This window comes from Onychostoma macrolepis, chromosome 07, assembly GCF_012432095.1.
Source record: "Onychostoma macrolepis isolate SWU-2019 chromosome 07, ASM1243209v1, whole genome shotgun sequence".
Lineage (NCBI taxonomy): Eukaryota > Metazoa > Chordata > Actinopteri > Cypriniformes > Cyprinidae > Onychostoma > Onychostoma macrolepis.
In genome coordinates, this window is record NC_081161.1 from 14925866 (window position 1) to 14942166 (window position 16301).

At 38.5% G+C, this 16301-nt stretch overlaps 1 protein-coding gene across 16 annotated transcripts in view; it reads right to left on the minus strand.

The window, feature by feature from the left end:
• The window catches only part of LOC131543557 (nuclear factor 1 B-type-like), a 96078-nt gene that overhangs the window by 66896 nt on the left and 12881 nt on the right, over positions 1-16301 (minus strand). For 11 of the 16 annotated variants that reach the window (XR_009271932.1, XM_058780996.1, XM_058780998.1 and 8 more), the window contains exon 2: positions 10974-11505. Coding sequence is in view for 15 of the 16 variants with exons in the window: in XM_058780996.1 (XP_058636979.1) it covers positions 10974-11505 (532 nt within the window). In the remaining variant the exon portion in view is untranslated. Of the gene's footprint in view, positions 1-10973; positions 11506-11856; positions 11964-15080; positions 15732-16301 lie in introns of those variants that run through there. The other 5 variants (XM_058781002.1, XM_058780999.1, XM_058781007.1 and 2 more) reach the window with 5 other exon arrangements.

Genomic DNA, 16301 nt, shown 5'->3' on the forward strand with positions numbered 1-16301 from the left:
TAGTGAAATGAAAGAAACTGCTAACTCCCACAAACCTGTGCAAACCTGAATCAGAAATAAACCTTGTGTTACCTGAACTCACTAACTTACTTTTCTCTGTACTATCAGGTCTATCAGCGATCTTCTTGTTCTCTCCTGCTCTTTCTTTTTTACTGAAATCTGCCGTTATACAATTTTATTTTTATTTTATTTAACCTTTATTTAACCAGGAAAAGTCCCATTGAGTTACAATAACTCTTCTCCCAGGGAGTCCTGGCCAAGATAGGCGGCACAAAGTTTCAAAGAAAGAAAACATTAAAAGACAGGACAAAAATAAAATAAAATGTTCATACTACACAACAAATCGCTATACATAGACTATACATATACAAACAAAACATTATGTTTAACTTAAGTAAATACAAGCATATAATTTAAAGGGTACCTAGTTTAAAAACAATTCTGACACCAGAAATCAAAATGACATGATACAACCACTATTTATTGGTGAAAAACAGACAAATTACAAATTTTTCGCTCAAAACAATGTAACTTTTGCTATTTTGTTCATAATCGTTTCCTGCATTAGCCAAATGACGCTAGATTTTCTCTAATGTCAATTGCAAGGTTATTAAATGGATGTAAGTAAATGGCAAGTAACATAAATGGCAATCTGATAATACTAGCTAACTGAAAGCATGAGCCATCAAAACCCTGTTTCAGGCTATTAACAAGAAATTAGTTTCATGGAACTGTAATTTCTGGTAGACTACTTACTAACCAGTGCTGAAATTTACTCAAGTAATGTACTTAATTACAAATTCAAGGTACTTGTACTTGAGTATTTCTATTTATTCATACTTCTATTGCGCTACATCTCAGAGGCAAATACAGTATGTTACTTTTACTCCACTAAAGTTATCTGACAGCTTTAGGTACTGTTTTTCGGATTACAATTTTTCATATCCCTACGCGTCCAGTGAAAATTGACATTTTAGAGATACGTGGTTCTCACAGGACAGTGGCGCTACAAACAAATGATCTTATAGAATATAATGCATTTCTGTAGAATAACCCAACAGCATATAAAGTAGTTAAAATTGGCTCAACCTTAAACATCTACAGCAGTAAAATGCAACACACATTAATGCAGCAGTAATATTAATCTAAAAACATCATACTGTATAATGGTAAAACACTGACAGGGACCATTTTACTGCACAATGAGCACATTTATCTTTTATCTAGTTTTAGCTAGCTATCTAGCAGGTAAGTTAATTTGATGGTACTATATACCCATATTATCAATGTACAGTAGTGACATATTTCCAGTTGCACAAAAGGGAGACAATATAGATCAGATGTAAAAGCTTCTTGCTGTATCTTGCTGAGTGGTGGCGATTGATATCTGAAATGTGTAAGTAGCAGTTAAAAGTAGCCAATGAGAGTTTGGCAAAACTCCTGGCAAAAAAGGAGTTAGAATGTAGCAGCATTGGGCTGCTGTTCATGCCAATTTCAACTTTGATTTGTGTAGATTTTTTTCTGAGTTATATTTTAGATTTTTAACATACTGGTTTGTTTTGATTATACTTTCATTGCAAAGATATTGAAAGACTGATGACTGGAGACTGAAACGGGGTTTTGATGGCTCATGCTTTCAGTTAGCTAGTATTATCAGATTGCCATTTATGTTACTTGGAGTAATTGACATCCATTTAACAACCTTGCAATTGACATTAGAGAAAATCTAGTGTCATTTGGCTAATGCAGGAAACTATTGCAGAACAAAATAGCAAAAGTTACATTGTTTTGAGCCGAAAATGTGTAATTTGTCTGTTTTTCTCCCATAAAGAGTGGTTGTATCATGTCAATGACCTTTCCATTTGATTCCTGGTGTCAGAATTATATGAAAAAGTGGGTTCATTTGTGTTTGTATGTTGTACGTTTCAGGAGTTATCAAAATATGTGTTTTTCGCCACTCGCGATGACATTATTTCAAGATGGCCGCCAAACGAACCCCATGGGACATTAGTTGACCTCAGCAACATAAAAAATTCTTAACTAGACACCATTAGGGTAACAAAAAACTGCCAAGCGGGTGCATGGGAACCTGTTCTTCCTGCCCTACTATGGGCATGTCAAGAAAGAGCGATATTTTACTGCCAAGACAATACTAAAATAAAAGACTTTTATGCTTAAGATAAATTATTAAATCTTTCTAAAAATCAAAATGACTGGAACTGTAGTGCAGTTTACTAGCCTAAAAGACCTATTACGCTTATAGAGAAAGCACTCATTGCTCTTAATTTACCTTTGTTCTTCATTTATTGAATGTTTATATGACTAATTACTCAAAAAACCTGAAGTAAGGTTTAAGTAATACCAGGAAACTTGTTAATATTTAACCTTTAAAATAAAGGAATGAGTTTCACATATTAGTTTCACAGTGGAATCGAACCATGTACCTTGAATTGTGAAATCTTACTGCTGAAATTGTGATATCATGCAAACACTAATACACAAACTACTCATGATCAAGTAAGAAAGTGTTAGAATCACTAATTTAATAGGACTTTAATATCTCTGCTCATCTTTGTCGATTAACACTAAATTGTGGCAAATATTTATTCTGTGGGTGGATTACTAGTGAAATGAAAGAAACTGCTAACTCCCACAAACCTGTGCAAACCTGAATCAGAAATAAACCTTGTGTTACCTGAACTCACTAACTTACTTTTCTCTGTACTATCAGGTCTATCAGCGATCTTCTTGTTCTCTCCTGCTCTTTCTTTTTTACTGAAATCTGCCGTTATACAATGAAGCCATGTGAAAACAGGATGCTATTATCACTGGGGGAAAGCGGCTGGAAAAGCAAAGTTTTGACATCTGTCGTTCCCATGATTGCAGAGGGTTAGATCTTATGTTGATCTACCTCACAGGATGTCTACTAGAACTAGAGCTAGAACTAGAGCACTTGTATGACTGAACTTAATGGACTAGTAATAGCTGCAGACCTGGACAGAAGCATACTTATTTTCTTTAGAAAAACTACAGTTTTACATTATCCGAAGAAAATGTGAGTGGCGCCTTCCCATGAAAAACCCATGAGACCATGATGTTAGGGTGTTATACATGGTTTCCAAACAGTTGCTATGTAGTTGCTGAGGTCTTCTTAGTGGTTTTTACTCTATTTCTCTGAGGTTGATAAGGTGTTCTGAACCCTAGATAGAGATCCCTTCTTTAAATTAAATTGTAAATTCTGTAAATTAAAGCAGTTTTTTCACCTTCTTATCATCCAGATGACAATTCTATGCCTGATTGTATAGGAAGGTTATTCTAGATGCATGCATTGAATAAGCCCAGTAAAGAGTGTGTGACATATTGTGCTATGAATAATGCTTCTGGAGAAACCTTTAACCTCACACAAAGTTATTCATAATGTGTTTTACGTCTTGGGGGCCATCTTTTGACAGACTTGACCCCATTGTGGCTTCCTAACTCTTCCACACTGTTACCTCTGAGTCGTCCGTCTCATTGGTGGGGGGTACTGTACCAGACACCACAAAAGAATAGATGGCCATCACTCTGAATCCTGTCTGCCATGAAAAGACCTCAACTGTGGGCCGAGGGGGGAGAAGTCACTGTCTCCCATGGCAACCTCCTCGATTGTCTCTGGCCTTCTCTGGCAGCTATTCATCGAGCCCGTCCCCCTAATGAAGGATGCCCATCAGTGTAGAGATGTGAAAGACACTGAATGTCCCACCATGGAGGAATCCAGACTCTCTCTCTTCATGTCTGTCTCGTGCCCTCTTCAGCTCCCCAAGTCTCAATATGAGTTTCTCTGCTACCTTCACCCTAAGCCCCCTCTGTCTTTGCCTTTTGTCTGGCCCTCTCTGGATGATCTCCATTGGCGCAGCTGCAAGATAAGCATGTTTGGTTAATGGCAAAGAGGAGAAGAGGCCATTATGGAGTGGTGCTGGTCCAGTCTGGGGTTGGGGGGAGGGGGGGGGGGGATTTGGGGAAGACCCAGACACCCCATACAGTGAGATACAGTAAGGGAGGATGAGGCCATCCGTCTTCATTTGGAGAGAAGGAGGGGTCAGTGCTGGTTCTCTTGTCAAGTGGGCCCCAGGGATAAGCAATGTATTCCGGGTTCTCATAAAGCCTCCGTCTGCACCGATGATGTGGGGATGTATGGAAGCGGCTTTGAGTAATGCAAGATAAGTCTTTGTTTAAAAAAAAAAAAAGGCAAGAGGCAAAGCAGGAAAGTCTGTGACCCCTGAAAAGAGAGTTCATTTTCCAACATACTTTCCCATTTTTTCATGATAGTAGACTCTGGCATTTAAGTCAACATTAATGATAGGCTGCGCTTCCACCACTTTTGATAAAACATTCCAAAGGGAATATCCCTTCTCCCGACCACACACTCAGACACCCACTCACACACGGGGTGAAGTTGCACCCACACTGCAGCACAGACCCTTCCACACTCCTCGCAACCATGGAGATTTATGTACACATTACAGTGTGTGAAAGAAGACGAGGGAGGTTATAGTGTGCTTGAGCCTGAGGGTATTCAGTCAACAAAGAGTCCCAGAGATAGCGTACACAAACACAGTCTCCAACACACACATCAACTGTTTATAAAATCTAGCAGCACCTTAGACGGAAATTGTGTGGTGAGGGAGGAAGACAGAAAGAAAGAAAACAAAACAAAACAAGAAAAAAATCAATCAACACTCTTAAAAATAAAGGTGCTTCAAAAGGTTCTTCAAGCGATGCCATAGAAGAACCATTTTTGGTTCCACAAAGAACCATTCAGTCAAAGGATCTTTAAATAACCATCTCTTTCTTAACTTTTTATAATCTAAAGAACACCACAAAGAACCTTTTGTGAAACAGAAAGGTTCTTCAGATGTTAAAGGTTCTGTATGGAACCATTTAGACAGAAAGGTTCTTCTATGGCATCGTGAAGCACCTTTATTTTTAAGAGTGTAAAGCAAAAGAATTCAAGATTTGTTTTCCCTCAACTTACTTTCTTCAAAAGCAAATTATTACTTAAAAGAAAAGAAGACAGAAACAATGAAGAAGAAAAAAACAAAAAGAAAAACAACGAAGGAAGAACTCATTCAAAGTAAGAAGTCATTCAAAAAAAAACAAAAGAAACAATAAAAGAAAAAAACAGAAGAAAGGAAAGAATGAAAGGTAAAAAGAACAAACACAAGACGAAAGAAAGAAAGAAACAAAGAAAAGCAACAGGCGACAAGGTAGAAGATAAACAAAGTGCACAGCAAAAGACAGCACGACAGAAAGGAAAGAGAGAGAGAACAAATGACAGGGTGGGGGGAGATTTCCTTTGCGGCAGCATGTGGAGTAACAGTACACCGCTGAATTGAACCAACACCGAGGCTGAGAGGAGAGACTGAGCACAGGGAGGGGGGGAAATCAATAAGGGAGGCCAGAGAGCTGGAGGGAGCTCTAAATGGATTAGACTAAGGGAATGTGTTCGATAGGTTATGGCTTTTGCGTGAGCTAGTCACCGCGGGCCATGCAGAATACTAATCAGTGCTGCAGTCTCTGCTTCAGAGACCTCACTGCATGCTCAGCACAAACGCACAGCGACCTCATCCCCCTCTCTGCTCCAGCTCTGAGATCATAGAAGCATCTGTAGATTTGTACAGCAGATTTGTCTGCAGTATTGTTGTGGATCCCAAAGTTTTCCAGTAACATTCCTGTGATGCTTACATCACAAAGCGATGCGATCAGATGGCCTCGTACCGTTGGGCTGCTTGGAGTGGAAGGGGATCAAGTTCCTTCAAAAGAAAACCAAATTAATGGCGGAGGTTAAATAAGGCCAGTGTCTTTATCTCTGCTTTGGTATTCAACAGCCTGCATGAGCTTCTCTACACATATGCCACCATAAAATTGCAGCTTACATACTTTGAAATGCACTAGTAGTTAAAGAAAGGGTGTTTCTGGATTAAAAACCTGTTTAATCCAACTTTTAGTACAGATTTCTCAAGCGAGAATAAACAGAGATGCAAAGAAATGTGTGTTTTAGTCAATCAGGCTCTTTAATCAGAGCAAACGCAGCAAAAAAGAACTCACAACACCCACAGGCCACTAAGATTATCGTCTGGATTGAAGTCGTAGTGGCAAATCCTTTCACTGCTCCTCTACCGCTACCCCCCTTCTTCCTTCTCTTTCCCTCTTTATGTTTAATGTGGCGGTACACCAGTGTACTAAAACATCAAACAGAAGCTATTGCCTTTCATTTCCACAACTGAAACCAAGTCGTGCGTTGTAGTTCTTTTTTGAAAGCAAAGCACCAACAAATGCGTGGTTCAGAGGAGAAACCGAGAGCAAGGGAGAGAAAAAGAGGGAGTGGAAAAAGAGACCATCTGTACTGATTTTTGGGAGCGAGTCAGTAGCTGCGGGCCATCAAGTGGATGTGCTGAACACTTTTTTGTCTCTCTCCAAAAGGACAAACTCTTGACTGCCTCTGCCACATGGACCCACTGGAAACAATCAGCAAATAAATAAATAAATAAATAAATGACTAGACAAAAACAAATGCTGTGGCCCTGTTGCATTCCATACACTCGTAGTTCCGTAACTCTTTTCCTACAAGTTTCGGCTAGGGCCCCAAATTGTCAATGGGTTTGTGTGTGTGTGTGTGTGTTTCGTCCCAGCCAGCTGCCCCTTTAATTCTCACTATCACAGCACACTGGAGTTTATATTGCGTCTGCAAACACTGCCAATGGGAACAATGTGTCACATGGACGTAAAGGAAAAATGCAAGGGTTTACAAAAGCGGAGCTCCATATAGAAATCAAAAGTTGAGAATAGGGATGGTAACTGTAAAGACGTTAACAGCTCCAGTTAATTTCATTAATGATTCATTAGTACTTGTAAAAAGTAAATGTTTGGGAAAAAAAGAAAAAAACACAATTCCACAGTGAAATTGTAAGATAATTTCAATAAAAGCACATTTAAATCAGTTCTCACAAAAGGTGCATTTAAACAGCCTTTTTAAAGGCACCATCAATACATGTCAATACTGTCCTTTACTACATATTAAACAACCAAAAATGTGGTAACATATTTTATTCATCTATTTTTATAAAATATTACTCAGGATGTGCACTTTTAACTACACACTGTTTTATGATCAAGCAGTCAAGTGCATGGATTTAAGATGCAAACTTTGGGTGTTTGACTCATAAAAATTGTTTATTCAGGAATAGAACTACACTGGTTGTGTAATGGATACAAATCCAATGTGCTGTATTTTGGTTTCATTTAAAATCTTGCCATAACCCTAAATACCTCTTACGCTTACACAATAAAATTACACAAACTGTCCGGCACTCCATCAGAGTTTTCTCTAGTGCCCTTAATCAGGAAGAAAAATCACATGGTGGTTTCAAGAATAATTCTGGTCTAACTTTCCATGTGTGTGGACATCAGGGACAAAGTGAATTATATAGGAGGAGACAGACAGCAAGAAAAAGTGAAAAGTGGAGAAACCACAATCTGTACTTAGTCATCGACAGGGGTGACAACCTCTAGGTCATGTGGCTAGTCCTGACCCTGCCGTATACTCAGCCAGCTGGAAAACTAGGCGCAAACAGCCCTTCTACAGAGCGCACACACACGGCTAATAAAGGCCCAATAGGGAACTCAGTGTGTGTGTGTGTGTGTGTGTATTTGTGTGTTGGGGGTTCTGGCAAGTTGAGAGAGGGAGTTTGATGAATGACCAGCTCTTCTCAAGGAGTTGGCAACCGCTCCACTGACCCAGGCATCCAAATGTCATGTGCAAGTTGGGGGTCCAGGTGCCTCCTGAAATGACCCCCTGGCCTGCCCCCACGTGCCGCAGGCCGCCACCTTGTTTTTAAAGATCTGTTGTGCTCAATTAAACTTCATGTGACACCTTCTGCATCTTTAGCGAGGTCTTGACACGAGGGGCAAAAGCTATGTCCTGCAGTCGTAAAACAAGACCTCTTTAACATGCTAGAACAAATGAGAAATAATCCGGCCGACACCAGAAAAGCAGCCAATAAAACACTGCCTACTTCACAAGGGAACAAAATAAACTTTGGGGAGTTTGGGGCAGGAAATCACAGCACCTTCACACTGTTATTGATACATTGCGCTCTTGTGATTGTGTAACACCTTCTAGTTGTTGAGTAACGCTTGCTTTGCCTGCACAAAACATGACCATATGTTTTTGGTGTTCAATTACTGGAAACCATAAGAAAAAGTCAAATCTATATATTAAATGTTAATTCATTTCCTTAAATTATTCAGCTTTACAAAAGGAAAGCTAGGTGTTTAAAACAAACCAACTGCCAGACCAATGTAAATATTTATTAGAGGCTTGAACCAGCACTTAATTTACACTGGCATTTTTTAGGTTTTGTGTAATGTCATATGTAAACATTGAGATAAAGGTTGTGAACATATTCCAGCATGGGATGGAAAATAAATAGCTTGGGTTAAATTGAAAAATGCTCGTTTGATATAAACCGGCTGGTCCCTTTTCAAATCTATTTCTGCCTAGTCACTGTTCTAGTATAAAAGCCTGTACATTATAAAATGCAACAGACTCAAAAACAAAGTTGCAATATTGAAACACGTCATCATCATACAATACAAACTATTAGGAAACGTTCCCTGTCTAAAAGGAGGCCTGGTAAATGAGAGATGTGATTTATGAGTTCTGAAGTGAAAAGAGCATCACTTCACATGAACAGGCTTGATTTGCAGGGGCCAACGTGGACAATCACACAAAACAGATTCAAAATATCTTCTCCTCATTGCTTTCTCATTTGCTAGCAATGCAAATAATCAAAAGTGAATTCTGCTGAACTGTTTTCACAGAGAATAACTGATCTGGATAATGTTAGAATTATTTCACGAGAGAATGGAGCTGAACAGCACTCGTAGAAGCGCAGGCACAATGGCATGGCCAGACTTGGTGAAGTGCAGAGGCAGGGCATGGCACAATGCCCACCAACAAGCCTGCCGCCCCTCATTCCTGTCCTCTCAACCACCTTTTCAATGGGTATTCAGCTGGGCATTTACTAAGGTGCTATTACAAACGCAGGCGAGTCAGCCTAAACCCAAGGCAAACTGTTTGATGTCCCAGATACCAGGTGCTGTAGCTAGCAGTTAAAACACCTTAAAATTTAATCCAGAACATGCAATCGATCACAAATTGTACACAAACAACAGTAGTTGTGTTGTAGTATGAAAATACATACAATCATACTGTGAAAATGTAAAACAGTTAATGTATTAGAACATGGTTTGCAGTCACCTTACAAAGGACCTTTCGCTGGCATACAGACATGAAAATCGCTGAACACAATTTACTTTTTCAGTTCACAGCCAAGGACCACAACCACAATTTCCTTTATGATGTGGGTAAAGATTTTCCTTTTGCTTTACATTCAGTTTTATTTTGATGGATTTTATAAATGTGAATAATGTCAACTGCTATTCCGCTGCCATCAGGAAACTTTCCTCCGTGCCCACTGCATTGCGGATGCCAACTAACGAATCAAAGGCATGCAGCAAGCAGACAAAGAGGGTTTGATACCAAATCCTCAGTCGCTGGCACTCTCCCTACCACTCTCCTGGCACAACGCTAACAAAATGGCCGCCCTGGGTGCACTGGCACAATGTGAGATCATTGTCTAGAGATGGGCGCTGGATACTAGAGGCAAAACACGCCGCAATGCCATGGTTAAGTCCTTAATAGAGAACCCAATAATCATTTGCTGACACTAATTTACTTGATTAGTTTCTTCCATACTCTTCTTTTTTTCAGATTATAAAAAGGTCAGAAATATCTTTAATGAGTAACATTTATAACATCAGTCAGTAGCAGTGATTATGTTACACAAATGGGTAAAATAATTTGAAACTGTTACAATATATATATACAAATTATGCATATGTTAAAATATTTTATATATATATATATATATATATATATATATATATATATATATATATATATATTTTTTTTTTTTTTTTTTATAAACAAAAGTAGAGACTATGGTCTATTAAGTACATTAGAGATTTAGGTTGCCGTGTGAGTGCGAACAGGCGAATGCACGCCATCTTACAAAGACACAAAAGAGATTCTGATGCCAACCATGGTGCCAGTGGCAACCATTATTGTCCCTCCACTCTGCCTTCTGCTTACCCTGGCACTTCAGTTTCACAAAATGGAGGTGCCGTGCCTGATGATAAACCAACTCTTTGTGAAAACATTCAGAGTCACAAAAGTAACACTTTGATATTATTAAAATAACAAAATATGGATGACGTCGAAATAAATAAATAAATAAAAGGAATAGTTTAAGTGGCAGCATTCCTCATTTGTACATCATTTTGGATAAAAGTGCATGTTAAATGAATAAATGTGAAGGTACATAAGTGTGCGGACTTAATTTTCCAAGTACTCAAACAAAAGAAGAAAACCAAGAGAGTTAAATAACTGTGTAAATTACCAGAACAAATCTAGCTGGGAATATGGCAATAAAAACAAACGAGAGATAAATTTTAGAGAAAAAAAGGAAAGAGAGAAAAAAGATTTCTTTTAGAACATTATTGTGTAATTGTGCCATTTGCAGAAATTCTCCACCTTAGGAAATATATAATTAGCATATATTTATATAATGAGGGGAATTTATATGTTTATATGAATTATGCTGAAATATTTGTCACTTTTATATGCCAAAAAATTTGTGAAATGTAAAATCTTCTAATACAACCATTTTAATACTATTTAAATGTACCAAATTGAGATCTTTTTGAAACTTTCTTTGCATGTAACACCACAAATGTATGCCCTTAGTTTTATGTACATAACAACTGGAAATTACATGTATATTATTCTGTCTCTACACCCTTCAATCTGCTAGTTAAGTGTAGCACCTAAATTAAATAAATGTTATTTCCCAACCTCTCATCAGACTTACCTTGGTCCTGGACGTAGTATGCCAGAAACAAGTCCAGCTCTTTAACCGAGACAGTGATGTGGTGGGGCTGGACGCAAAGTGCCGGGTTGGTGCAGTGCGGGGACTTGACTAGCCGCTCCCCATCTGTGCTCTCCAGCGGAATACCTTTAAACAGGATGACCATCACCAGGTCCAGCCGCCACACTTTATCAGCCTGCCTCAGGCAGTCGATTCGGCGGATCTTGCCCTTCTGATCGGGGTTGGAGAGAACACAGCACGGGTGCTTCTTGCCTGTTACACTGAGCACAAAGTCCTCCCGGTACTCCTGCCGGATGTCCTTGCGCAGCTTGGCCAGGAGACGGGATGCCCACTTCTGTTTGATTTCAGGCTTCTCGCTGAGCAGCTCATCTTTCACGGCCCGTTCCTCATCCTTGGACATCCGCTTTTCGTGCTTCTTGAAGTACTTGCGCTTTCGCGCCTGTAGGTTGAACCAGGTGTAGGCTATGGCACGGACATGAGGGAGCAGTGCCTCGATGAAGGGATGAAACTCATCCTGAGAAGAGAGAGGGAGGGAAAAAGGAGAAAAATTGAGCAGGAGCAGAAGTGACCTTTTGGCATGGGTTCCCGCCTGAATTAGCCAACAGCCCGTGCAGCCAGAAACGAAAGAGGAAAAAAGCAGTTTAGAAATCAATTCAGATAAAAATCATTTATAAGTAGATAAAAGTTATACAAATGACCATTTAATGTTCCAGAAAAATCATTAAACAGAGTTACAGTTACAAATACCAGTTGCAAATATATTTTTCTAACTCTAGCATTCCATTTCCTGCTTTTAAAGAACTTTTAAGCACTAAAGTTTTTTTAAAATGAAATTTTAAAGCATCAACATGACACGTTTATCTACCATCTCCACTGCGATTGCAGGCAGCGCTGGCCTGCCTGCAGGTGTCGAAGGCACGCTGAAAAAGGATGCCACTGTTTACTGCGTCTGCCCGCGCCGTGCCAGCGTAGAGCAGACAGTTCCAGAATCACCAATCACTCTCTCCCCTTCTCTCTCTCTAACCCCCTTCTCTCACTCACTCACTCACTCACTCTCCTTCTCCAGCCATGCTCAAAGCACCAGTCCGTGTGTTGGCACAGGAGAGCATGCATCCCCCATACTTCCAGATCTCTTATCAAAGCGCCCTGCATTCCTGAAACAGCCCCTACCACAGAGCCCTGCAGAACCTCTTAGAATCCTGGAAAAACGAGTCACTAAATGCCTTAGACAAGGACAACTGAGGACACGATCATCCACCACACTTGCAAAGACATCAAGACAAATGGGAACATGTATTTTGTCTAAAATAAGAGTACAAACATACACAAGGTCAGAAGTATTGGTTAAAGCTTTTAACTAAACTTGGGAAAGTGAAAAAAAAAAATCTATTTTACACCTTCAGCTTTTACTCTTAACTATGAGGAAGTGTTTACAGTCCTTGGGAATCACTTAATTTGTTAGCATTAATGTACCACAATTATTCCAAGGCCCTCAAAAATCAAACCAAGATGGACAATGAAAATGACATCTTGGCACAAAAGTCACATTCTTCAGGCCTCAGATCCGTTTGGGTAAGTGTGGCATTAAAATGCCAAACCAAAACTTAAGTGGCCTGACTCCTCAAACAAGCGGCACAACTAATTCACACTTGCCTTATTCAGCGTAAGGCTTTTTGTCTTCATATGCCTCAACTTGTTATATAGCTTTACACTACAAACTGAGCAAACGCAGTTGCCAATTTTACAGACCATTGAGTAACATTTGCTCAGTTTTTTTTTCTTCGACACATATAATCTCCTCATCATCTCAGCAAAAGAAAATGATTTAATATTACCGAGCAATTTCAATCATGTTTTAAAATATAAAACAGAACAGGATAACTTTTCACACTAAACAATGAAAGACAAATACCACCACTTTCTGAGTCCACGTTGTAATTTTTAATGCAAGAAAAAAAGACTATTCTTCTACAGTCAAAATTTCCATAAACATTGCAAATTCTTATTAAAGGACAAGAAGGTTTAAGATGTAAAAAGACAATGAGAGCAATGTGTGAGAATCTCAACACAATGAAAAAGAGAAAACCACCTTTATGTACACACTCTGCAAACTTCTTTGTCAATTTTCCACTGCCACATTGAAATATGAACAAGGACTGCAGTGAATGGATCTAAGAAGAGTTAAACCACATATTGTTCTGTGTGCAGGCGGACGGCAGCTCTTTGGGAAACCTCAACCAGCACACCACTGCCTGTATTTCAGTGACAGCCCCACACACATAGCCCACACTCAACCACTGTATAAATACAAACAAACTACACAACTTGGAAATGCATGTGAAATCTATCACGCGACAATGTGCAATAGTGTGTTGCTCAAGAAAAATGTAACTCACTGAAGAGTGTAAGTTTTCACACTGTCTGCTCTAGTCCTGGAATGTGTAAAAACTCAAATACATTCAAAGTGCTAATTTCCTAAGAAATCAGATCAGACAGATTAATTAAAGTATAGTATATTATTATTATTATTATTATCATAGCTAACTCAATATAGCCTAATAATAATGTGCGTGTGTGTGTGTGTGTGTGTGTGTGTGTGTGTGTGTAAAGCTGTTGTAAATCTATAATTTGTAATGAAAATTGTATTACAACCAAATGCACACTGCAAAGTCCACTCAACAAAAATATACACAGTCAAATAACAATACAGACAATATGCAAAAAAGGACCTTCGTTCAATCGTTTTGTTCTACTATAAATGTAATGTCAAGAAAAAATGTTATTTGACTGAAAAAAAGCCATTATTATTTCATTACTATTTTTGTCATATTTTCATTACTGAGGCCTTGCAAGATCACATATCCCAACGATGTAACATTAAAATCATAGTAAATGTAATGTGAAATTAAAACATTACATTTATCTGTTGTCATAATAGTTGTTATGCAAACTGGTCTCATATCACCATGTTAAGAAATCACACGGATTTTATAAGTGTAACACGAGGTTGTGGGCTGCGCAGGCTCGAGGTCCTCTGTAGCCTACTCACCATATCTCAGTCAATCACTCTCTGATGCCAAGGAAAATATAAACAGTAAAATTGTGTCAGCCAAAGCCGGCGGACTCTGTCCAACCGCTGAATCAACCTTATCATTGTTTTAATCTTAATTCACTCTATGAGAGGATCTCCCAGATCAAACTAAAGCAAGTTTTCTTTAGTTGAAGGTAAGGCTAAACAGTGAGCTCTCCAAAAGTGAATTCAAATTCACTGTCCTAACCTCGCGTTTGAGATTAACAGTATTGAGATATCGCCCTGTTGTTCACCTCACATAAAGTTGCTTTGTTTAATCAAGTTCATTTCTATAGCAAAATAAATTGAGTAATTTACGGACGACATCAAATTAGATCAACTTTATCTGAACACTGGTCTGTTCAGAGATTAATAAAGTAAACATAGTCTCGCTTATGTGATGTGCGCATTGTATCACATCACCCAATCTTTAGCCTATATCAAATTGAATGTCCGGTTGGATACTTTAAATAAAACTGCTTTAAATTTAAAATCTACTGCACTCATAAAAAGAGTTCTTCAAAGAAGCATCTTACCAAGAACAATGTCTCGCTGTGTAAATTGGTTATATGGTTCTGTGAAGGTTAAAAAAAAAGTTCTTGTACATTAATCTATAGGTTTGTCAGATTAGGGAAGGCTATTGGGTAATTTAAAGTACCAATATGTAGATGGTTTTCCTAAGAACTATAGAGTAAATATTCTTTACTGAATTTAAAAAAGGTTCTTCAAAACGGCTTCTTCGTTCTAATTTGAATCTTTATTTTAGGAGTGTTACTTAAAGGCTGCAGATAGGCTACGTTTCAATGCATCGATTTTCTTAAATGCCTTTTGTAAGGCACGACGTCGAAGAAGTTGTTGAACTACTATACTTCAAAAGACGAGGGAAGTGTAAAATAAATGCGCATATAGACTATGTAAATGCAGCAGTTCTTCAATTAATCAAAGCACAGCGAATAATGTGAATAAAAAAAGTATCAGAAATCACCTACAGAGTGATAATTCAAAAATATATAATATACCTGTGTGAGACAAATCGGCGAATACATCGTAGATCGCGCTGTTATTCAAAGTCCTGAAGGGTATCACAGATGATTGATATTATCGCTTCATTCTTCAGAGCCCGTGCTGCTCCGTGCACGTTTGACTAAGACCTGATATCCTCATTCAAAAAAACACGCTCTTATCCGGCACCAGAGAACAACTGGAGATCCCACACTTGGCATTTAACCGATCTTGACCGCTGTTTAAGAGCACAAAAGATTGTAAACGGAGTGGATCTAGACGCATCCACAGCGCGTGAGATGAACCCGCCGCGGAGTAAAAGAGACCGGAGAGTTGAGTTTTAAAGAGGAATCTTAAATATTATATCGCACGTGCAATAAGAAAACTTGAAGGCGCCTAATTTCTGATCATGTGTTTGCTTTTCAAACTTGATATAATATGGGCCGGTAACACCCTCTAGTCTGCTGGAGCCTAACAAATCAGTCTGAAGAATTTTTTTCGCCTTTAATTACACAGTCATACTCCTCCTCTTCCAGCAAGCGCATATCCCATATTTCCAGCCCACCTCGACTGCACCTCCGTGACACTGACAAAGATTTAAGCAATTTCTCACTTTTTATACAAGTGTCATTATTTTTCGAGGCAAGCACTTCAGGCATGTAGAACTATGAAACACGATAAAGCACAGCGTGACAGTATGTAAAGGTTTTTGCTGGTTTCTTCCATTACAAATTAAAACAATTTAGGCCATTCATATCTGTTCACAATAATGAGACAATCAATACTTAAAAGCTTATTCGTTGACCTTATTTTGCGTCCATACAGCCAACTGCGTGCTTTAGTTATATACATTTGAATTTGAATTATGCCTTTAACTTTGATTAGCTACATTTTATACAGGTCATTGTCTTAATAAAAACAAAATTGCTTGTATGATCAAATCATATCAGGGTACACAAAGAAAGTCATTTTTGATTGGTTTAAGTTTACTTTCACTATCAGCTATTAGAAACCAGTTACAGACATAGGGCATTACTTTTAAAACACCAAGGCTCTTTTATTACATCATACGCTTGGAAATGCACGGATTATTACAGATGCGAATGCAAGTTTGGGCCTGCAGCGTTCGCAAAAGAAGTAAAAACTGAATAAATGACATAGCCTATCACAAATATCCACTGTGATTTCAGTGCGATTTAAATGTAGGACGACAGTTTAATTTGGGGAGAAAGGAGAAA